The 12,638-nt window shown below is 37.9% G+C and overlaps 1 protein-coding gene across 1 annotated transcript; it reads right to left on the reverse strand.

Annotated features, from left to right (window-relative positions):
- Positions 1 to 1,726: 1,726 nt before the first annotated feature.
- Positions 1,727 to 12,585, reverse strand: afg3l1 (AFG3-like AAA ATPase 1). The gene is made up of 16 exons (XM_056740423.1): positions 12,360 to 12,585; positions 11,881 to 11,971; positions 11,396 to 11,484; positions 10,499 to 10,648; positions 10,171 to 10,242; positions 9,869 to 9,993; positions 8,981 to 9,251; positions 8,730 to 8,867; positions 8,494 to 8,647; positions 6,715 to 6,822; positions 5,400 to 5,525; positions 5,107 to 5,217; positions 4,887 to 5,002; positions 3,640 to 3,840; positions 2,843 to 3,037; positions 1,727 to 2,423 (listed from the first exon to the last, which is right to left on the reverse strand). Exons 1-16 carry the CDS (start codon positions 12,459 to 12,461, stop codon positions 2,199 to 2,201), a joined length of 2,274 nt encoding a protein of 757 aa, XP_056596401.1. The 5' UTR covers positions 12,462 to 12,585; the 3' UTR covers positions 1,727 to 2,198.
- Positions 12,586 to 12,638: the final 53 nt, after the last annotated feature.

The following is a 12,638-nucleotide window of genomic DNA, read 5'->3' on the forward strand; positions in this document are numbered from 1 at the left end:
ATTTAAGAAGTGATACTGATACAAATATTTAAGGAACAGTTCACCCAAAAATGATTTACTCAATATCGTTCAAGAAAGTTCAAGGCTTTTTGAACCAAAATGCAGTGGAACATGCCTCCATCAACCTTTTAAACAGATGTCAATGTTGCCGTGAATATATAGCACACATTATTTTCACTTCTTTTTACAATTTTTTATAAAATTTGGCATGGGGGTGGGGCACGTGGTGTGATGTAAAGTTATGGTTTCAGCCCCAACAACATAAACAAATGTTATTTACCCAAACTTAACGTCCGGCACACCTGGAAGAATCAATAACTATTGAGTAGTTTTAATTTAATACAATTTACGGAAACATTGATATATATCAATATGAATATACATTAAATATAAAATAAATTGTTATGTTAAAACAAAACACAGACGAAGTTAACTTCAGGCCAGGCGTGTGTAACCGATGAAACCAACAGTTCAGTCATGTTATTGACAAAGGACAAAGAAAAGCAGGAAAATGTCCAAAGGAATGACTTCACACTAAGGTTAGTTAGCCAGTGGTTAACCAACTAGATAAAGATGTTAAATAAATGAAAGATTTCTTAAAAGCTTGAAAAAGGCATTTTTCACATTTTAAATGCATGAGCCCTTTCTGCTACACTGGAGGAGCTGCCTGTGTGTTATTGTTCGATAGAAAGGGAAAAGTTATGGATTGCAGTTTTAAATTCATTTGTCAAATATTAGTTAGATATATTTTATAGTAAATGTCTACATTTTGACAAAGTAACTGGTAATGTTATTGATTAATAGTCTATAAAGCCCATCTACGCTATGGTGCTTCCTACATTTGAAGTGTAGTCATTGACGTCGTTTTTTGGCTGTAGTCCAGCAGTGAGTAGTATTTTACTGGATTTGTTGACGCATACAGGCTGGTTTATAGCCTTTCATAAAGAACCACATACATTCAAAGCAAAACGCTTTTAAAAACGTCGTTTTTTAGCATGGATGCTGCTGTTTCTTGGACTGAATCTCACCCAGCTCACATGGCAGTGTCTGTAAAGAAGTTATGCTGGGGAAGGGAAAGTGTGATACATCATCTGCTGATGCCCTACTTCAGATTCTGCCAGTGTGGGAAATGTAATGCAATCTAATGCTTGAAGATGGTGTAAAAAAAAAATCCAGTAGAAACAAGGCTAAAAATACATTTTTGAGGAGTGTCAATCCACACACTAAAATGTGAAATTGCAGATATACGAAGTCCATTTAACATCATCACATATCAATAACCATGTGGCATATCAGTCACCTGTGAATGACTTTCTTCAATGGAACAAAGATATTTTGAGAAATGTCTGAGTGGTTTTGTGTATATACAATGGATGTCAATGGAGGCCAATGTTGTTTGGATACCAACATTCTTCAAAATGTCTTCTCTTCTGTTCAGGAGAAAATATAACTATTCCTTTATTGTGCGCACGCAGGGACACACACACATAGTAGAAACAGAATATTATTATTAGTGGTGGGCATAGATTTTTTTTTTAATCTAGATTAAAATGGCTCACTTGTATTTTACCTTAGGCATTCAGAATATGTGTGCTACCCAAATAATGACTAAAAGTAAGTCTTTGAGAACGGGTTTCTCAAGCCAGGTGGCGCATTAGACCAGGGCTTCATCTCCTGTTTCCAAAATGCATCACAAAATACACAAATATATACACAATACACAAAATATCATATGACCTCTTTAATTTATTTAAATAAGTACGAGTTCAAACTTGTTTTTCTCATACCAGACAAATGAAAATTTTACAAATATACACATTTTTCTTCCATTTCTACAAAGTGGAAGATATGAGTAGATAAAAGGATAGCATTTCCCCTATGATGTAATCGCAAAAAACCTTAGATAATAAAACTAAACATAATTTTAGGTTGTTGATCTGTCCTCAAGTGTGAGTTGACATATCAGCACTAGCATTTGTATTGAAATTTACATGTTGCATCGCACCGCACAGATTAAGGCTTTTTAAATTCAGTTCAAGTTCCCTGCTTTGGGTAAACACTGGAAGTGAAATGGAAATACCACAAAAAAAAATCACATTCTTTGTGTACACAGCCTGACTCTTCCGTCCAACAAAGTGATCACTTTATGGCAAGTGTCAGAGGCAGGTGGAAAGTATTTTAAAGATATGTTCATAATTTCAAGCAGCCTGTTTCTCCTGTGAGGCCGGCGTCTCCTCCTGGTTTTCTCCTCTCTCTTGGTTCCAGTCCTTTAAGCCTTCTGGAAGGCTTGTGTCTTCCTCAAAACTGCCTGTGCCCTCTACAAAATCCTCATAGGTGGACTTTTCCTCGAATGGCCTGGGCCCCAGCAACTCCACCATGTCAGCTTTGTCTAGAACTTCTTTTTCCAGCAGACGTCTACCGACCTACAAAGACAAAAATTGCATAATTACACTAATCAAACATTCTACAAATAAGTTCAAAAGACAAGAAAATCTGTCTCCCATTTAAACTGAGTGAAACAACCGTCTATTGTTTCACTCTGACTGTAAAGAAGCATGTTTGTAAGTAAAAAAGTGTTTAAAAAAAAGAACCAAGGACTAAACCCTGAGGTACACCACATGTAGAGCGTGCACATTTCTGATATGACTTTCACTACTTTTGTGATGGCACCTGGTCATTTTTTATAATTTCTGAACATCCACATAAACACAATTAAATAATTCAACACACTTCTTCGTATGACAAAATTCACAGCCTTTGTTATACATCTTAACCTAGTGTGAACTAGAGATCAGTACTTTCCAGCATTGGTCATACAGGAAAATTGTTAAGAGGTTCTCACCATTTCCACCTGCTCTCGTTTCTCAGTGATGAGCTCCAGAGTTCTTATGTAGGCTCTGTCAACCAGCTCTCTGACCTCCTCATCAATAAGCTCTGCTGTTGCCTCACTGTAAGGCTTCTCTGTAACCATTTCACCCTGTCTGGGCAGGTCAAATGACACCTGTCCTACCTTCTCGCTCATGCCAAACTGCACAACCTATAGGGTGAAGGTGAGGGAGGAAGATGTGAAAAATGAAACACTTTTTTTCCCTTAAAATTAAAGCATATACTGACAACAGACTGCCAATGTGACCATATCACAATACACCAAATAAAAAAAATGAATACATTTAAATCATTAAGGAATGATTGTAGTCTGTGTCTAACACAAAACTATTTTGGGATTTAGAACATTTAAAAGGACCAAGGTATGTTTACATTGCATGCACAACCATGTACAACATCTGCAAGATCAAGATGAAAGTGACCTAATTTTCAGACATGGTGAACCATAACCGAAATGTGACCTATGCATTTAACCCATCCAGAGAGTAGTGAACATACACACGGCAAGATGTGAACACACATACACACGGAGCAGAGGGCAGCTATCACTGCAGCGCCCGGGGAGCAAACAGGGGTCAGGGTCTTGCTCAAGGGCACCTCAGTCATTACCCGTAACGTAGATCAGTTTGGATAATGGCTTGCGCTTAATGACTAGAAAAACAGCCCGAAACCACCTGGCTAAACATGTTATAGCTAGTTTAATAGCACACTGTACCAGTGAAAATGTATAAAAGCAGACTTGACTCTCTGTACCTGAGCGTATGCTGACTGTGTGACCTTCTTAAGGTCATCATGCGCTCCAGTGGTGATTTTGCTGAAGAACACATGCTCGGCCACACGTCCACCCAACATCATACACATCCTGTCAAACAGCTGCTCTCGAGTATATAAATACTGCTCCTTGGGAAGGTACTGCGCATAACCCAGACCCTTCCCTCTGGGAATAATAGAAACCTGAAACACAAGATCAGGAAGAACAGTAAGTGCAAGTAGTTCATTATTTTGCTCCATGAATGGAGTGGATGCACAACCTTATGTTAATAAACCAATTTAGAAGAAATATTAAAACATATAGCTAAAGCTTATAGATAGTTTTACTTTTATATTAGTCTACCTTAAACTTAAATGCATCTGACAATATATAGCCCTGATATTGGCAACATCGCCTTTTCAATATCGGTTTTGGCTATTGAAAAAAACACATCACTAATAGACAACTTTATAAGCCTTTTGCATTTACTTTGACTTCTATTTTGCAAATTAAAGGGATATAAAACCCTTTTTTGGACCCCCCAAAAAATATCTGTCATCATTTACTCACATTAAAGTTAGTTGTTTCAAATCTGTATACATTTCTTTGCTTCTAACCAAACAATTCTTGGTCCCAATTGACTACCATAGTAGGAATTATGACTTTATATATTTTTGTTCTGTTGAATACAAAAGAAAATATTTTGAAGAATGTAGGACCACAAACAGTTCTGGGGCACTTTTGACTACCATTGTATCTATTCCTACTATGGTAGTCAAACAAAAACATTTATACAGGTTTGGAGCAACTAGAGAGCAAGGTTATATTCGTTGAATAAAATCAAAACTATAATAACTCTGCTAGAGAGAGAAATTCATGACAGAATTTAAATATTTGGGTGAACTAACCGTTTAAAAGTGGGCTGGGAAAAAGAGATTTGAGACCAAAATTTCCTAAAAAATGGCCAATAAAAGCAAGAGTAAGTCACATGATTCATAGCATGAAGATGATTGGAAACACGGAACACTGAAGCATGCAGCTGCAATGTTACCCCCAGTGACACAGCTTTACCTGTAAGCTCTGTGTTATCCATCTAAATTCGGACCCTGACTTGCTTGAGATGCTAAATGTATGTCTCCAGATACAGTATATTGAGTGTGTCTAAATCGAATGCATATTTTGAATCATGTATACATCAACATGAATGCTTGTGTTGACCCTCTGGAGCAGATAAACATCAGGGCTGTACCTTAAGGAGAGGGTCAGCATGTTGGAGAAACCAGCCCACCACTGCGTGCCCCGCCTCATGAAAGGCTACGGTCTTTTTCTCAGTGGGTTGTAAGACTTGTGTCTTCTTCTCCAGACCTAAAAGATGTCAGCACAAGTAAAATAATAATAATTACTTCTTTAGAAATATAGTAAAGTGAAATAAAAGTTTTTTGTAGATGATAAGAGAGTCCTCCTTGTACCTCCAATGACTCTGTCGATGGCCTGCTCGAAGTGTTTAATTTTGATAAATTCATTCAGATGTCTGGCAGCAATAAGAGCAGCTTCATTACACAGATTTGCAATATCAGCACCTGAAGGAGGGAATGTGTGGAAAGAATGTAGCCTGAAGTTTAACACAGCAAAAGTAATGCTACACTTATAATTACACCAGAATTTGAAACATATCATTACCGCAATTATCGCACAATGAGTAATGATCCTGCGTTGATGCATACTTTTATTCTAGTGTTTAACTAAATTGTCGCTCACTCACCAGTAAAGCCCGGTGTGGCAGCTGCCATCTTCCTCGCAATGGCATCACGGTCCAGACTGGGGTCAAGTTTGAGGGGCCGCAGGTGTACTTTAAAGATGGATGCTCTGCCTTTAATATCAGGTGGTCCTGAAGAATTCATAAAACTCATAAGAATCTGCATAAACTCAATGTAGTGTACAGATATCACAATATATACACAAAGTCCAATTTCAGTCATTTACAGTAAATATCGCTAATGTACATCTTAAAGGGGTCATATATTGCAAATACGAGTTTTTCTGTGTTTTTGGTGTGTTACAAGTTAGCCATGAATGTATTAGACACTTGAAATTGCACAAATGAAAGTGTGGGAACAAAAGATGAATTCTATCTAAAACTGAATGCTCACCCAGATCTGCCTGAAACACCTCGTGTAACCACACCCACACAAATCTACATCAGTTGGTGGTCTGATTTGACTAAGACCGCCCAAATATATACACAAGTGTACCTGTCAGAACAATTGAAGAGGAACCTGATGTTCCAAATATGGTCAGAGGTGTTACATTTCCCTCACACGCTTGCAGTATTCCACCAATCACTACGCACTGAACTGGCCAATCACAGCACACCACGCTTTTCAGAGCCATGAGCTTTGTTTAAAAACTGTGCATTTCAGAGAGGCGGAGCAAAGAGGAGATACAAATACGCACAGTATGGGTAAAATACAGCGTTTATGAAACTTAAATCGTGTTTACACATTACAATACATCTAAAACAAACACTAATATTTGTCTTAGCTGTGACATATGACCCCTGGCAGTAAAACCATGTTTTCTGTGTTTTTTCTTAATTTTCTTATATTCTATGACTTATTTTGTCTCAACTGTTTGATTAACGATGCGTTTTACTATAAAGCCGCTTTGCAACAAACGGTGAAATATCTTACAGAAATGAATTGTAAATGAATATATCAGGGATTCAAACTCATCGGGGTGAAAAAAGGTGACAATGATGCGAGACCCCTCCAACGCTATATATTATGTAAAGTCATGGTTTATATATAGTAACATATATAATTATTATAATTAGAATTTCACATTATTCAGTGCACATAATCAGAATAGTCCATGGTCTGCTAAAAGTGTCTAGAATAGAAAACCACATGAAAACAACAGCTCACAGTCACAGCTGAAGTCTACACATGATTGAACTCTCAAACTCCTGACCTTATTATAACGTACATATTATGTTTCTTGGGGGACAAGTTGGCATCCCTGATATACTCTAAAACGTTGTTGTACTGAACAAATAATGTATGTAGGGAAATTCATACCTATGTATATCTGCCTGTCAAACCTTCCCGGTCGCATCAATGCAGGATCAAGGATGTCCGGTCTGTTTGTACCAGCCAGAACGACAACATTTGTGCTAGTATTAAAACCTAAAAGTAAAATAAGTGAAGTAAGTACAAAAATTTGACAAAAAATAAATAAAAAACTATGAGAAAAAAGATCAAACGGATGTTTATTGATGGTTTCCATTATATTTATTGAAACAAGTCAGAGCTGGATCTAGTCAATCCCATGTCACACTATATTAAAGGAAAAAAATACAATGGTCGTCAAAAGTGCCCCAGAACTGTTTCCAGTCCTACATTCTTCAAAATGTCTTATTTTGTGTTCAACAGAACAAAAATGATTAAGTATTTTTTCCCCACTATGTTTTCTCTGTGTTCATCAGAACAAATACATTTTTACAGATTTGGAACAACTCGAAGGAAAATAAATATGACAATTTTCAATTTTGGGTGAAGTATTCCTTTAAAATTGGACAAAATTGCAGTGTACACTGTTTCTGGCATATGTTGAAGTAGTAGGTGGGAGAAAAAAAATCAAAATACCAAATTCAGAATTTCAGGAAGAAATGTTATCAACAAGCAGCCTGAAAACAATGATTAAGTATGTGGCCACAGTGACATCTTCAGGACATTGGTAGAAATTGTTACATTATGCAGACATTAAAGCAAAACAAATCCTGAGCCTGAACTTTCTTTTTGCGGGGTTGCGAGACTAGACACATAACGCAGGTTATTTGTCAAAAAATAAAAATAAAATGATTTAAACATTATTCCCCTAGAAACTAACTAGTAACATGTCGTTTTTGAGCTTCTCAGACAGACGTTTCTTAAACTTTGATGGTTTGTTTATGGATCACGGAACGTCTCGAAAGAAGTGGGGTCATAATTATAACCCACAAAACCATAGTTTTATGCAATTATGGTATACAAAAATATAGATTAACCTACCAAATTCATCATAGTAAAAAAACTACTTTTTAATAAGAAAACCAAACTTTTTGGCCTATCCAGGGTGGCATTGTGCTCTAATAGTAATTTAATCATTAGTTTCATAGGTATTAATGGTGATGATGTTCTCCATTTTTAATCTCCTACTGGCAAATTTTGCACAACTAACTGTGAAACGAAAACAAAATAAATTCTATTAAAGCTACAAAGGTTACAGAGTCTGCAGTGAGTGCTTCTCTTTTCATTTGTTTGAGTCATAGCAGCCTAATATTCCTGCTATTCTATGTGGTTGATGTCACTAATGTATTGACATCCGTTTTCTTTCTCAACTTTTTACACTCACTTCAGACAAAAACACAATGTTTGTGACTTCGCTCTATGAGATAGGTGCATAAGCTGTGAACATGATTTAGACACTTTAGAAATCGAACCTTTGATATCTCAAATCGCAGTTAGCGCGCGTGCATGAGCGGAAGCGGTGGTGCGATTAGATGATTTGCCAAAACAACACAAAGTTATCGATCTTTATGTCACAGTCTCCAATTTGTGCATGTCATATTTGTCATAATGGACTTGAAAGCTGCCCCTCGCTTCAGGCTTTAGAAACTTACTCTCCATCCTGCCGACTGTTCGCATGCTAACGTAATCTTCAACATGACGTCACGTCTCCACTCCGGCAACCAAGACCCGCCCCATTTTAATTCTGATAGGGTAGTAATGTTTGTTTGGTTGAGAATGATATCCGTGTTCCTCTCATACCTGAATTATGACCTAATATCCCATACACACACACACGTGTCCTCTTACCGTCCATCTCGACCAGCAGCTGATTCAGGGTGTTTTCCTGTTCACTCTGGCCACCGAAGTTCCCTCCACCCCTCTTCCTCCCCACAGCGTCGATCTCATCGATGAAGAGGATGCAGGGAGCGTTCTTCCTCGCCATAGCAAACATGTCCCTCACCTAAAATATCAGAACAGCATTGGATCATTTTTCCGTTGAGGGCACATGGCCAAATTCTTATCAATCTGTAAAAAAGACTTACTCGGGCTGGACCGACTCCAACGAACATCTCGAGAAACTCAGAGCCGTTGACTGTAATAAAAGGAACGTTTGCTTCTCCAGCAGTGGCTTTGGCGAGCAATGTTTTACCTGTGCCCGGAGGACCAGACAGCACAGCACCCTACAAAACACACACGATAATAGAGTTCTGCCCAACAAGACTCTTCATATGGACACAAACAGAAGAGTTTAGTTGGGTTTTCACTGGCAGGATATTTCTCTGTCAGGTCATACCTTAGGGATCTTAGCACCCAGGTCCTGATACTGTTGAGGGTTCTTGAGGAAATTGACAAACTCCAAGATCTCCACCTTGGCTTCTTCGCATCCAGCAACATCTTTAAACTTCACATCAATGTTGTCTTTCATCATCTTGGCGGTAGATTCGCTCATGCTAAAGGGCCCGCCCCTTCCGCCGCCCATTCCTCCTCCCATTGGCCCACGCCGCAGAGTGAAAAGCAAGAAGCCAATCAAGAGAAGCGTGGGAATGAAACTCATCAGAAAAGACCTGGAGAAGATAAAGATGATGAAAGCTCTGGACTTTTATGCAAGGTTCCAGGAAATGCACATACACTCCTCACTAAGATAAAAAATGCATTGCTCAAATGCATCGCAAGTGTAAAAACACAAAAATGAAGCCAAATTACACAGGGAGAATATTATAAACAAAGATTTGCTTTAACAGAGATCTGTTGACTTGAACTATTTTTGTCAAGTTTGCATGCATGTAACCTAAAAAGCATATCCTAATATCTTTTCGGATTCAAGTTTATGCTTAACTTTTCTTTTGGGATCTACATTTATAAGGTCCTATATGGTAAATTCCCAGAGATAAGCTGATCTTAAAGGGATACTTCACCCAAAAATGAAAATTCTGTCATCATTTTCTTACCTTCGAGTTGTTCCAAATGTGTATAAATGTATAAATGTGGATCAAAACCAAATGTGGTTCACTTTACATACTCATTTTTTTCCCCGAGAAAAGAAATGAAAACACCCTCCCTCTGTAAAAATATCGGCGGAATGCAAATGTTTTGGTTGATCGAATACATTTTGTTAGATTCATATACTATATGTTCATCTCCGTCTGAATGGGCTTTGAATATGAAGTGTATTCAGACTCACCCGTCACTCTCAGAGGTGTACACCACGGCGGCTCTGTGGGACGGCTCCAGACCCAGCTCATAATGAGCAGCCTCCAGATTACGCTCGAATGAGTCCACACTGCCAATGTTAAACCACGCATAGCTCTGGAGGAAGACAAAGTCATGTTTATGCCAGACCACAAACATATGTGCAATCAGTTACTAACAGTATCGCATGTTTTATGGAGCAAGATGCATGGTCATTTGATAGCTCATCACATCTGTGTATTTGTGGTGCATCATCTTTAAAGCCATCAAACACAATGAGTGATGGTGACTTACTTCTGTGGTATCAGCCTCAGGTATCAGGATGACCTTGACATACTGTTTATTCACAACCTCTAAACGGTCAACCTGTGCAAAAGAAGAAAAGAAACAGTTTGGGATGTTTGAGTGACATGCTGCACAATAGAGGTTTCTTAACATTAAACGTGTTCATTATAATGAATATCAACAGATGTCAGTCTGTGTTTCCATTGAATAAAATAACATGGAGGCTAAGAGTCAATGATGATGAGTTTTATTTGTTAGTGAACTTTATCTAAAGATATTGACAGTCTCATGACTACTTAACATATTATAGAGTCAAACACAGATGTCTTTCTCTCACCAGCCCTCTGCCCAGGTAGCGATGGACAAAATCCTTCCACGAGATCTCTCTCCCTGGATCTCTGAGGTAGAGGTAGAGCAGGACAGATGTAACACCTCCTGCTGCGATCAAAATATACTTAAAATCCTTGTCGTCCCACGGCACATCTCCCTGAGTGACAGGACAAGAGCGAGAAACAGAACATCACATCACATCACAAATTCATTCAAACAAACACAAATAATAAATTCATTTTTGCATTGGAACAAACATTTCCCTAACAAAATCATATGGGGAAAAAATATTTACTAATTTATTTATTTTCATGAGACCACAATGGCAGACATTCTGTCTAGTGTAAAATGTATTTTAAATGAAATACAAGCCATTTCTATATAAACAAACAATCTTCATGCAAATTGTTACTTACAACTGAAATATTTTTTCATTACATTGCCATTTTTTCGCGTGTGCAATAACATAATAAGACTTGTATGAGTATGAGCTACTGGATGCTGCATCACAATTAGAATTTTAAAGTTTTACATAATTAATATTGCAAATAGGAATTTATAGTCTGTTTAATATTTGACCCGTGTTTCTCTCTCCTTTATCTTAAATGTGTGCTTTCACTGGGCGTTCGTGTGTGTCTGTGCCTGTGTGTCCGTGCTTGTCAATGCGTGTATGATTGTCTGTGGGTATTTCTTCTGTGTTTTCACAGGTATAACTTTAATTGTTTTGCTCATAGTCAATATGTTTCATGTACAGCTGCTTTGTAAGAATGAAAATTGTAATATAAAGCTCTATATAAATAAAGTTGAGTTGAGTAACAATGTGAAAAAGCATGATTTGAAAAACACATTTTCATGTTATGTCACCTGTTGTTTCATATTTCTAAACAAGGTGATGAGGGTTTACCTGCAGTAATCTGCTCTTCCAGTCTTTCTTTCCTCCTTTCCTCCCTTTGCCCCCTCCGGCCCGATTTTCTGGTCCACTTGGTTTAGCATCTGACACAAACACATCCAGACTGTGAGTGACCGACTGCAGTACATTTACATTTATTCATTTGGCAGACGCTTTTATCCAAAATGACTTACAACTAGGAGAGCATATAAACATTTTATCAACACACTAAACAGTACCGTCGGTTTACAAGGCCATGCTACTAGGAGGATTAAAGCTAGAGTAAGCAAAGGAGAGAATGAACAACAACATTTTTTATATATATTCTTAGATACAAGACAGACAGTTAATATTCAGTCAGATAAATGCGGAACAGGTATGTTTTGAGCTGTTTTTTTTTTAAATTGTGAAGGATGCTGCAGTTCGGGTGGAGGCTTGAAGTTCATCACACCACAGTGACACATGATGACCTGAATACATGTTTAGAGGTTGCAGTTTACCTTTAGGTGGTTCACTGGAATACAAGAAGCGTGGGATTGAGTAGATATTCCCTATGGATGCTGATGGTTTAAGGTGATGCAGGGCTAAAAACTGCAAAGAAGGGAATTATAAGCATTCCGAGTCATACATGAGGGAAACACATTCATCACACTAGCTTAGTCATCATGACACAGACTAACATTTCATTCAGATATTATACATGTCACATAACAAAAAGACATTATTCATAGTGATAATACAGACTCATACATGTCAGGTCGCCTTAATATAGAAGACAGATGAAGTCTAGGACAGATCATACATGTGTCACTTAAAAGACATATAAAAACACATATGAATTAGATAACTGTGATCAAGTCAAATGAAATATAACACCAGCTACACCAGACCACCTATATAAAAGAACTCCGATCATAAAATAAATTGGAACGGATGATGTAATATAAACACACACACGGGCGCGCGTCCTCTCTCTCACCTGCTGATGTGCTGCAGCTCGTGTGTTAATTCGCATTAAAGCTCTTGATCCGGATCGCAGTGAGACAACTGCCGCAGAGAGCAGCCCTGCCATGACAGTCATCCTCAAGCTACTTCACTTTAAAATCACTTTGATCGACCACCTCACTACAACTCAAAACATTCTGATCTCCATGAGTTGAGTAACAGCCACACCGAATGACATTTACACAAGCAGGACCCCACGTGCTGCCCCTGGATGACGCCTGACGTAAATGTTCATAGCGTGTTGCTTGCGCTG

This window comes from Triplophysa dalaica, chromosome 24 (genome assembly GCF_015846415.1).
Source record: "Triplophysa dalaica isolate WHDGS20190420 chromosome 24, ASM1584641v1, whole genome shotgun sequence".
NCBI classification, from domain to species: domain Eukaryota; kingdom Metazoa; phylum Chordata; class Actinopteri; order Cypriniformes; family Nemacheilidae; genus Triplophysa; species Triplophysa dalaica.